The 11,951-nt window shown below is 54.2% G+C and overlaps 1 protein-coding gene across 1 annotated transcript in view; it reads right to left on the bottom strand.

Annotated features, from left to right (window-relative positions):
* Positions 1-726: 726 nt before the first annotated feature.
* The window catches only part of TNFRSF1B (TNF receptor superfamily member 1B), a 34,278-nt gene continuing 23,053 nt past the window's right edge, over positions 727-11,951 (bottom strand). The window contains exons 7-10 of the mRNA XM_032637273.1: positions 11,580-11,657; positions 10,963-10,997; positions 5,515-5,704; positions 727-1,422 (exon numbers count right to left, since the gene is read on the bottom strand). Coding sequence (XP_032493164.1) covers positions 1,142-1,422; positions 5,515-5,704; positions 10,963-10,997; positions 11,580-11,657 — 584 coding nt within the window. The 3' untranslated portion in view covers positions 727-1,141. The remainder of the gene's footprint in view (positions 1,423-5,514; positions 5,705-10,962; positions 10,998-11,579; positions 11,658-11,951) is intronic.

The following is an 11,951-nucleotide window of genomic DNA, read 5'->3' as shown; positions in this document are numbered from 1 at the left end:
CAGAACCACAACACACAACGCAGACACAGGACTGGCTCTCAGCATCTCACGACCACTCAGGATCTCAGTGGGCACAGTACCAAAGTGGCTCCGGGGCTCCATGGGGACCTGGGACTCCAAGAACAGGGGGAGGGGGTCGGGAGAAACAGGAGCATCCCCTCGGAAGGCAGAGGAGGAAGGTCCAGGCTGAGGTAGGAGGAGATGGCTGCAGGGCCTCAGTCATCTCCAGTTCCTGAAATTCCCTGATAGGAAAAGGTGTGGCCTTGGAGCTCCACACCAGACAGTGGGGGAGGGGAAGCTCAAACTGGGGGTAAATGGGAGTGAAGCTCAAAGGCAGAGGATACAAACTCTGAGTTTGGCTTTGTTACACTTGGCTTGTTTATCCGCGTGGTAGCTAATGGGTTTTTTGTTTGTTTGTTTTTTAAATTGCCACATGTTAAAACTGGAAGATTTCCGGTTAGAGGTTTGCCATCTTAACCAGGTCACAGCCCTCATTCAGGCTGCCTGCCTGGGCATCTGGTTTTCACCCCATGGTACGAGATGGAGCTAGCAGGAGTGGATTTGGAGGTGGTGCTTCCAAAAGTCCTGAGCTAACCTGGGGGACTCCTGTCCCCTACAGGGGTTGCCACCCGCTCCCTGCACAGAACCATCTGATTGATGACATCCACCCCTACTACCCCCACTGGGACCATCCTGCAGTCTCACATTCAGGCTAAAGCCCTGCTCTTTCCCCACTGCCGCTTCTCCAAGGATGATGCATGCGGCATCCCTCCTCCCCAGCAGGAAGCCAGAGCCGGGTAGAGCCCAGGGATTAAAAGAAAAGTAAAAACCAAAAACGACAAGGGCTCCAGGAACCAAGCATGCAGGACCGGCTGGAGGGGCAGCTCTCAGAGAGGCAGGGGATTTGTTCCAGGCTGCCCAGCGCATCCGTGTCCACCAGCCTTCCAAGAGAGACACACACCATGACAGGACACACCATGACTCTCCCTGCCTCGTCTGCCTGCAGGTGAGAGGAAGGCTGAGGCCGTGGAAGCCGCTAAAGGAATTTGGCCCAGAAAGAGTCAGAGTCCTGCGGGGGAGGGGCCTAGAAGGACCAGGGGTCGGTCCCACCTTGGCTGTGACACAGGCCACGCCAGACTGGTTAGCTGGGCTTCATCCCGGCATCAGGTACACCGAGGGGCAGGGGCTTCTCCTCTGGGCTCTGCAGCAGAGTCTCTGGAGCCTCTGGCTGGGACTGGAAAGGGCATTCCTCCTTGGAGAAGGGGACGTGCTCATCTTTCGGGGAGCCAGAGGGGCTGGTGTCTGTGTCCCTCGTGGAGCTGGCCTGGGAGGGGCATTGAGAGCTGTGGTCAGAGCCGCTGCAAACGTTGACAATGCAGGTGACATTGACCTGGGTCCCGTGGCCACCAGACGATGCCTCTGCTAAACACAAGACAGGAGAAAGTGGTCAGCTGGGGCCTTGGAGTGGGGGGTGTCTTCACAGCCTGCCTCCTGCCCAAGAGGCAGATTAAGACATGCGGGGAAAGAGCACTGTGCCAGGAGCCAAGAGGCCCCTGTTCTAGCTCAGCTTTGCTGTGTCATCTTGGGCAAGTCCCGCAAACCTTTGTGTGCCTCAGTTTCTTCACCTGTCAAATAAGAATGCCCCGCCCAAGTCACCCCACAGATGGGAGGAGCCAACTATATAAAGCAAGTGAAGGTGCTCCAAGAACAAAACACACTCCCCACAAGGAACCGGAGAAGTGAGCCAGGACAGGAAGGATACATTACAGAGTCTCGGTGAAGCAGTAAAGATGAATTACTTTCCCGAAACTGCAGCAAGGCATCAGCAGCCCTGGCCACAACAGCTATGAAAAGGCGAGACCCCTGCCACTGGCCCGTCATCTCTATGCCAAGGACCCAACATCAAAGGGCTTGGAAATTGCTCCTTTACAGAAATTAAACATTGACCCTGAACTTGTCTTCATTCACAGCAAATCTTTTCCTTCCACATAGAGCTGCCTCTAAGATTTCATAAATCTGGGATTCCAGGATGGGGTGTGGTGGGGACGTAGTTTGTCCTCGTCACTGAGGCCGGGATGCCTGGAGCTCCGCAGCCTGACCGTCCTGGGTTTGGATCCCTGCTCTGCCTCCATAAACTTGGTCAAGTCACTTAAACTCTTGGAGCTTCCATTTGCTCAGCTGTGAAATGGGTCTAATGACCCTTTCCATCCCCTTGAGGCAAGGATGACTCTGCCCTGTTTACTGCCGTATCTCCGGAGCCTGCATGGCTCCTAGAGACGGGGAGACAGGCTCAGTGAAGCAGGGGTTCACGCTGGGCCCATATATCCAATCACGTCTTCTGTACCTCAGCTTGATTCCACCCCCATATCCTGTCCAACCTGCTTCTCCCCATCTCAGTTCACACGCCGGCCATCCACCCAGATGCTCAGTCCCAAAGCCTTGGACCCATGTTTCTCTCACACCCCACATCCAAGGCACCCGCGATTCCTACCTGGTCCACCTTCAAGTTCACCACCTCCTGCATACCGCCTGTACCTCCACCCGCTCCCTGGACTAGTGCAGTCTCCTCCTGTCTCCTGGCTTCTACCTGGCCCCTCTGCACTCTGCTCTCCACCAGCAGCCAGAGCCAGATCATTTCCTTGGCTGCTCCAAACACAGTTCTCACCATGGCCTGTGAGGCCCTGCACGACCTGGTGCCTGCCTTCTCCCCACCCCATCTCCTGCTGCTCTGAGATCCTGGCTGGGTTCCCTCCAGCCATACTCACCCCCCTGCAGCTCCTTGAGCCCTCCAAGCCTCAGGGCCTCTGCAACGTGCTGCTCCTTCAGCCTGGAACATTCTTCCCTGTTCCCATAGCTCACTCCTTCCTTTACTTGGGCCTCAGCCTGGAGGCCACCTCCTCCGAGAAGCCTCCGTGGCTTCCCTCTCTAAAGGAGGTTCACTCCCGCCCATCCATCACTCTGAGTCCCTCCCTCTGCTATAATCTCCAGAGCCCCTAGCTCCGCCCACTGTGCAATCCTTTCTGGAGTCCTCATTGGGTTCTCCCCAGCAGGCCCTGAGTCCAGAAGGGTGGGGCCTTTCTGACTGTTCCCTATTGTGGCCCTAGTGCCTATAACAGGGACACGTGTGGATGAATAAAATCCAGCCCACAGGTGTGTTCTGTTCTTGGTGGTGGTAGTGTTTTTAAGTGAATTGGCTGCCAACATTTAAAATTCAGGAGTTTACATTTTAAGAATCTGGGTTTAGAGCTTCCCTTGGGAGCCAGATGGGGGAGAGCGGGCTATGCAGAACCCACAGACCTGAATGCGACTGGCAGCAAGGGCTTCAGGACACAGGTTCAGCCCCACCGCCCCCCCAGCCCTGTGGGCATCTGAGTTTCCTAACTAGTGAGGGACTAAATAGTGGATAAGCTGAGGAGATCAATGTAAGGGCCGGACACAGAATAGCCCCTCAAAAAGGATGGCTGCTGCTGCTGTTACTATGGCGACCTGAGTGTCCAGGGGTTGCCAGGAGGACCGGCTGTTTGTTTCCCAGTCTAGTTTGTTTCCGGGAGGAGGATGGAGCTGGCGAGCTGCTCTGCTCAGAACAGCCCCAAACAAGCGGGGTGGAGGTGGGGTGCTAAAATCATGGGGTCGGAAGGAACTTTCCACCCTGGGCCTCCACAGCACCCAAATGTCACTCAGAGTCACCAAGGCCGTGCACACTGTGAACGAGACATTGCGGGGGCAGACGGGGGACCAGGAGGGGGTCACAGACCTGAGGTTTACCCATTCGCACAGCGGGGAGAGGTGCTCGGGTGGGACGGAGAGGAGGGGAGAGCAGAGGCCAGAGAGGCGCAGAAGGAACAGAAAAGAGACAGCGGGCGGGGGGGCGGAGCAGACACGGTCAGGGGTCCCCAAGGAGGAAGCCACACCAGGATGCGTGTGGAAGAGGTGTTGCAAAGAAAGCGGAAAGATGAATCTAAGAGGTAGAAGAAGACCAAGAGCTTTATACTCTGATCTCATTTATTCATTCGACAAACATATAGGGCCACCTGCTATGTTCCAGGCACTGACCCAGTCCCTTCCTTGGGGAGCTCTCAGGCTGGGGTGAGGGCACTGACGAGACATCACACTGATGAGGGTGGGTGATGATGGGAAACTAGAAGTGGGACGCCGCAGCCCACTGCCTGAGTCAGGAGGCAGGTAGTGAATGCTGTCACAGCCCTGCCAAGGAGCTGCCATGCTCATCTCTAGGACAGGAAGCTCAGGCTTGGCAGGGTTAGGGAGCCTGTTCAGAGTCTCACGGCACCAGAGCGGCTGGGAGGGCATCTGGGAATGAACCAAGGCCACGGTCATTCCTCAACCTGCCAGCCAGCGCTGCCAGGTGAGAGGGGGAGATGCAGGCCAGCGGGCTTGGCCTCTCACTACAAAACATGCCCGAGGAAGCCCCAGGCTTTTTGGGGGACCCCCGCAGGGCCTCCTACAATGTGGGCACTGCAGATGCCCACCAGGGGTGACACTGGTCACAGACCAGGTCCAGGGCTAAATGCAGACTTTGTAAACAGAGCACGGGCTTCTCCACACCCCACGTGGGATCCGCAGTCCTGATGCCTCAGGCCCAAAGGGACCGGACTACAGGCACAGTGAGTGGAGTCCCAGGGACATCATTAACTCATTCAGCTTTCCAGGCTGACTCTGGACCCTGAGAGCCCGGGGGTGATTCCTGGCTCTTCTGTTTACCAGCTGTGTCTTTGAATAAGCAGTTTAACCTCTCTGAGACTCAGTTTTCTCATCTGATAAGATGAGGAAATATAATAGGTATTAATATTGTAAAAATAATATAATTATAATATATACTCTAATAATATATTAATAATAAAATATTATCTAATACAATATATAACAATATAATATATAACAACATACATAATATACAATAAATATATAATTATGACATATTACAATATTAACATATAGCATGTTATATGCTATATATTATATATAACATCAATGTATAAGTTAACATATTAATATAACATTTATATATATAAAATATTAATATATAATATATTACACACTACATATATCATATATAGCATCAATATCAATGTATTATTCATATATTGATATATAATATTTACATAGTATAACACTGTTATATGCTATTTTACATATTATATGTATTATAATATATAGGAAAACTCCCTGCCTGGATACTGGGGACGCAGAGGATAAGCTGAGATGGTCTAGAAGGAAGGGTGTTCCTGGTGCGAGAACCCGCAGGGCAAAGGTGGGAGGGATGTGGGGGTTCCGAGAACAGAAAGAAGCTTGTGGCTCAGTTTCACCTGAGGAGGCAGAGGGAAGGAGGCTGGAGGGGGGCCCAGGCTGGTGGTGCAGGGCTTCCAGTGTCCTGCTAGGAGCTCAGGCCTCATCCTGCAGGGGAGGCCCAGGAAGAGACAGCTCAGCCAGAAATGAGGAAGAAACACACTGGGGAGGGGTGCGGGGGAGGAAGCCAGGGGGGCTCCCGCCTCTTACCTGAGCTGCCACAGCTGGCCGGGGCCTTCCCCACGCCCGGCGCCTGCAGCTGGGGCCTGGCGGGCGCCCTCCTGTCCGCGGCGCTGGCCGAGCTCTCCAGGGAACTGCTGCTGGAGCTGGGTGCCGTGGTCAGCAGACGCTGCTGCTCGGGGCCTGGGGCACTTCGGGCCTTATCAGCTGGCAGATGTGGCTGGATGGGGAGACGAGGGGGGAGGGAGGGCGGTCAGCCCATCAGCCGGCTCCTCGCCCCCTCTTCCCTCTCACCACCATCAGCACTTCACAGTTTACACAGCACTTCTGCACATTCTCTCCACACACAGCACTTTTAGGACGTGTGATTCTCTGTGGCTTCTGTGATTAGCATCGCTGCCCTGCTGGAGTGTGAGCCCTAAGAGGGCAGGGGCCACGTGGCCCTGTTCACCAAACAGTCTTAGAGGTGAGGCAGGATTTTCACCCTCATTTTGCATAAGGAAGCAGAGGCCCAGAGAAGGAGAGTGACTTTCCTGAGGTCACCCCATCAGCACGGGGCAATGCGGCTCAGCCTAGCAGCCAAGGGCATGGACTCCGGAACCAGACCACATGCATGCAAATCATGACTCCATCACTCACTAGCTCTGCAACCTTGGACAAGTTACTTAACCTCCCTGTGCCTCTGTTTTTCCATCTATAAAGGAAAGAATAACAACCTACCTCCTAGGGTTATTGAGAAGATTAAATGGCTGAGTTTTTGTAAAGCGCTCAGAACAGTGCCTGTTCTATCGTAAGCGCTGGTCAAGGGTTTGTTAAATCAGGGCTCAGCAAGCTACTGCCACGGACCAAGTCCAGCCTGCCACTGTTTCCGTACAGGCTGCGAGCTAAGGATAGTTTTCACATTTTTAAATGTTTGAAAAAAATATTTAAAGACTAATATCTTGTGACACGAAGTTACGTGAAGTTCAAATGTCAGTGTCCATAAATACAGTTTTATCAGCACACAGCCACGCCCATTTGTTTATGTTGTGTCTGTGGCTGCTTTCCCACTGCAATGGCAGGATTGAGGAGATATGACAGAAACCAGATGATCCAAAAAGCCTACAATATTGACTGTCTGGACCTTTACAGAAAACATCTGCTCGCCCTTGTGTTCAATCAGTCAATCCAGTGTAGACAGTCCTCTCATTTAGGACCCTCAGCCCTGCCGTCTCGGCAACACTTTCCAGATTCCATTCCCCAAGCTGCTCTGTGACTCTCCATCTTTTCCTCATAAAACACAAATCCCAGCAACAGTAATAATAAAATATTAGCTGACGCTTGAATGCATCCAATGCCAAGCACTGTGCTGAAGCCTCTCCAGACACTATCTATACTGATTCTTCCAACAGCCAAGTGCTATCCTCGCTTTGCAGATGCGGAAACCGAGATCCAGAGAGGCTGAGTTACTTGCCCAAGGTCACAGAGTTAGGACGTGGTGCGCCTGGGCTAAAACCTATACACCTTTCCTGGGTGTTTGGGGTTTCAGCCCCAGAGGCTCAAGACAAGGTGGCACATTTCCAGACACCCATGCTGGGAACCCCCGGAAATTTCACTCCAAGGCGGCTGCCTGTCCGCACCAACTGAACAGGTGCACAAGCCCTTGCCTTGGGGTTCTGGGCGATCACTGGATTCCAGAAACAAGACAGAGGTTCATCCCTGCCCAGGATGAGAGGGTCCAGGGTAGAATGAGAACTGAGGCGAGTAAGTGCTGGAGGGATGCAGTCTAGCAGGGCCAGGGAGGTGAGGTCAGAGGTGGAGGACACAGGAAGGACACAGGTGCCAATCCCCGCAGCCCCCAGCCCTGCCTGAGCCCTGCATATCCCGAGGTCAGCTCATAGACTCTCACCCCAGGCCAGAAGAATCCTTTGCAAGCAGTCCCCGTGAGGCCACGGAGGCCCAGAGAGGGTGATTCCCCTGCTCAGTATCACACAGCGGGGCCGTGGCTCAGTGTACACTCTGGCTCAGTGTACCAGAGCTGCGTGCTTCCCACTCAGTCCCGCCTCCTTGGTTCACCGCCCCGGGCTTTGGAGGAATGGAGAGCATTTCAAGTTCATGCTGAACCTTCCCTCAGATGGTCTGACCTTGGTATTTGACCCCACCCCCAGCCCTGCTGGGAGCCTGGACAGGCAGGGGAGAGGGAGGGGGAGGGGGCACACCCAAATGTCATTCTTCACAGCCCCCAGAGAAGGGGCTTTTCAACCTGCGTCCCACTTTTCTGCTGGTGGCTAGGGCCAGGCAGAACAGAAACCCCAAAGGTCACAGCTTGCCTCCCTCCCCCAAAAGCCACGAGTCGCAAAGTTCAGGCAGGCTCTGAGTGGGGCAGATGTATTGAGTCCTGTTCCTTGGGCTGGGACCCCAGGACGGGGAAGTCCTGAGGGGCCTCACTGAACAAACAGGATCCCAGCCGGCCCTCCTCACCTCCTAGCCTGGCCCCGCCATGGGCGGAAGCAGAGACCCCGGCAAAGCCGCTGCCTGAGCCTGTGTCTGTCCGCATATGTGAGCATGTGTTCCTGAGATTCATACACCTGTATGTATAGGTGTTAGGGTGTCTGAAGTGTGCACACACGTGTGTCTCTGTGTGAGGGAGCACGTGTGCATGTCTGTGAGTGGTGCAATTAGCTTGTGTGCTGGAGGTGGTGAAGAGAGGCACTCCTAAGTCTGTGTCTCAGGCCACCCATTCGCTGTGTGACCTTGGGAAAGGTACTTAACTTCTCTGAGCCCAAGATTCCTGGGCTGTAAAACTGGGGCGATAATCATACTGCCTGTGTCACAGCACAGCTGTGAGACTGAACGACGCTCAGTACTGTGCCTGGCCCACATTCAGCACCGCGTGAACATTCTCCCTCTTTAGGAAACGAGAGCCTGTGTGTGTCTGTGGCAGTGATTGTGGGTGAGCTCACACATGTGGTTACGCTGGCCTTTTCTGAACAAAGGGAAGCCACCGTCCTGCCATGCCTTGGCGTTAACAAGGAGGAACAGGGAAGTGCTGAGTCACCATGCTTTCAACCCCAGTGGCCTGGGCCAGGAACATTATACTAGGCCGCCGTTAGCAGGACCACTGCCAGCCGGCTGAGGAACGGAGTGGGGCGCAGGCTGAGCATGGGGGTGAGGGCAGGGCTGGGAGCCCGGGGACGGAAGGGTACCTGGGAAGGGGACCAACCTCTGAGGGCAGTCCCTGCTGGGATGGGGGGTGCCTGGAACAATTCTGAACATCTGCCCTGGGCGAACAGGACGGTGGGTAAAGACAAGTCCTGCAGATTCAGACTGGGCTTCAAAGCTGGGCTCTGCCCCTCGCCAAGTGGCCTAACCTCACACAGGTACCTGAACCTCCCTGAGTCTCAGTTTCTTCATCTGTGAAATAGGGATGATGACACTGTGTACCTCACAGGGGGCGTGTGAGGATGCAGGCCCTGGCCCGGGGCTCAGCCAGTGGGGCGCTGGAACCAGGGTTTGGGGTTTTTTTCCCCCACCTGGAGGGTCAGTTACCAGCACATCCCCGGGCTCTACGTGCAATAGCCCTCAGCAGTGGAGTCGCTCACATTCCGTGAGCACAAAACTCAGTGAAAGAAAAGGGGAAGCGGGGGCTCCAGGCCACACCTGAGGCAGCTCTACTGCACCCAGTATTGGGAAACACTTGGTCAGCAAAGAGAAAGTGGCAGCTGGGTGCCGGGGTGGAGCTTAGGGAGCGCACTTGCTCTATGGACCACCAGGCAGCAACTGTCAGTGTCACTGAACTGAAGCCCGAAAAACGAGGGAGTGGCATTCACACACCCGGGAAGTGGGAAATAGTGTGAACTCCCAAACCAGTGTTTCTGTCTGCTGAAATACCGTAGGGCAGGTCAAAGAGCACTGGGCCAGGAGTCCAGAGACATATTGCTGTGTGACCTTGGGCAAGTCATTTTCCCTCGCTGTACCTCTTTTCTTGTCAGGACAATCAGAGGATGAAATCAGTCTGGTCCCTACCAAGGCCAAAACCCTGTGTAAACCTCAGGCACTGGGCCACCAGGACTGAGCTTTACCCTAGCACAGTGGTTCCCAACCGGGGGTGATCCTGCCCTCCGGGGGCCCTTTGGCAATGTCTGGAGACATTTTGCTTCTCACTCCTGGGAGGCAGTGCTACTGGCATCTAGTGGGGAGAGGCCAGCGATGTTGCTGAGTAGACCACAACGCACAGGACAGCCCCTCATGACAAAGAATTAGCAGGCAGAGTTGAGAAACCCTGCCCCAGCAGGACGGGGGACACGGAGGGAACTCTTTGGACTCTTGTTTCCTCATCTGTAAAACTGGATATGAAAACCTGCCCTGCCTACCTGGTGCAGAGTGGCAGCAGACACCATGTACTGGCTCACCCCACACCCATTTCCAAGCCCTCACCCTGGTTCTCCTCTACCATAAAGGCTAGGAAAGCAAAGCACCCCCTTTTGCAGCCTCCCTTGCAGCTAGGGGTGGTCACATGATACCATCTGGCCAATGAGACAAAAGGAGACGTCTACCCAGGGCTTCTAGGAAAGTGTCTGATTTCCTGTAAAAGGCACCATGGCTGTCCTGGCCAGTTCCCCTTTTTCCTGCCTCAAATCTGGAGGTCACATACGCAGTGGTGATTATCATCTTATGACATCTTATGACACAGGCCACAAGCAAGAGAACAAAAGCCAACACACCAAAGATGGCAGAGCCTGGGGTCCTGCTGGCTTCACAGAAGGAGGCAACCAAACCCCTCCAGCAGCCATCAACCCCTCAACTTTGTGGTGTGACAGAATATAAAGCCCTTTTAAGTCACCCTAATGGTTTTGGTTACTTGCAGCCAAATGCCCTCCTGATGGAGAACTGATGAAATACTACGTTGGTGTTCTGTTTCTAGCAAAAATCCTGCACACACTCTACTTCATAAAAATGATCAGAGGGTGAAGTTGGGGGAGGACCCAGGCCCAGACCACTAGTCTTAACCTCAACCCCAGAGATGACCCCCCAGGAAGGACCCTCTGTGGAACACTTGGGTACCCTAGCACGCAGCTTGAGACCCACTGCTCCATGAGGAAGTGCTTTGTAAACATGATGGAGATGCTGAGAACTGTTGCCAGCTGGGTGAAAGGCACAGCCCTGCAAGCTGGCTGAGACACTGTCCCCATTTAACGGTGAGGAAACAGCCATGAGCAATTTCATGTCAGTCCAAGGTCACACCATGGGTCCATGACCACACGCCTGCCACTGACACCACTGACCCCTCTCCTCCCTGATATGGCCTTTCACACTCAAGTCACCTTTACTAGTCCCAGCAACAGACCCTGGCTGGCCTTTTCTCAGCCTCCCAGGGCTCTGCACGCTGCCTGACACCGGACAGACCAACCTAGAGAATTCACTGCTTCCCATGGGACAACCCAGCCCAGCAGGAAGAAGACAAGGGAAGGAGGAGGGGGAAGGCAGAGGGGCACTCACCACCTTGGCGTCTCCGTGCAGGCAGAAGGGCTTCTCTGCAAAGAGGAGAGAGGGGACAAGTCAGAGACAGTGACTTCCTCAGGTCACATCTCTTCTAACTAGGAGGGATCACGGGCCCCAAGCAGAAGCAGTCGGAGTAGGCCCAGCCCTGGGGGGAGCAATTACCTATCAGACAAGGTACACAGAAGCCCCCATACCCAACTCTCCAGCCAGCCCTCAACACCCCCCCCAAACCATTCTTCAGCCTGCCCCCCTTTGCTCATACCATGCCCCCTGCTTTGCATGCCCTTTCTTTCCTGCACTCATGTCTCCATCAAAATCTTGCCCAGCTCAGATGCCACCTGCTCCAGAAGGCCTGAACCCCCAGGATCCCCAGACAAGAATCCTGGACTTCTACCCTCTTGGATAGCCCTGAGGGCATCTTGCCTTTTAGGAGATAAGTTAGTGGAAGGGCCTTCCGCCCCAGACTCTAAGCTTCTAAGGACAGGGGCTGCCATACCCAGCTCTGTCTGACCCATAAGGCTGTGCCCAGTGCTGGACTCAGAGGGGTGCCCCAGAAAAGCTTCCTGAACGGATGTGTAAATAGATGGATGAATGAAGGAAGGATGGAATCTTACTTTTTTTCTGGGTCATGATGACACAGTTCACCAGGACTATTATTAGCAGGCCCAATGCTGTCACACCCACAATGAGTCCTAGAAGGAAAAGAGAAGTTCAAAACAGCTGCAAAAAGCAAACTCAAATGTACCAGGGACCAGACAGGTCAGCTGCCAACCAAAGATGACTGGGGTCATCGCAGGCGAGGGGCAAGCCCAGTGCAGAGGCTCTCAAATTTGATTACAAAACAACCCAAAATCCGTGCACCAAACGAAACGTGTCTGTAGGCCACACTCAGCCCAAGGGCCACGAGTTTGAGCCCTCTGGCCTGATGTAGTCCTAACCCCAGAAGGGAAGCCCATGAGGTGACCTGGTCCAGCCCACTGTCAAAG

Source organism: Phocoena sinus, chromosome 1, assembly GCF_008692025.1.
Source record: "Phocoena sinus isolate mPhoSin1 chromosome 1, mPhoSin1.pri, whole genome shotgun sequence".
NCBI lineage: Eukaryota > Metazoa > Chordata > Mammalia > Artiodactyla > Phocoenidae > Phocoena > Phocoena sinus.
This window is presented reverse-complemented; position numbering and strand designations above follow the sequence as displayed.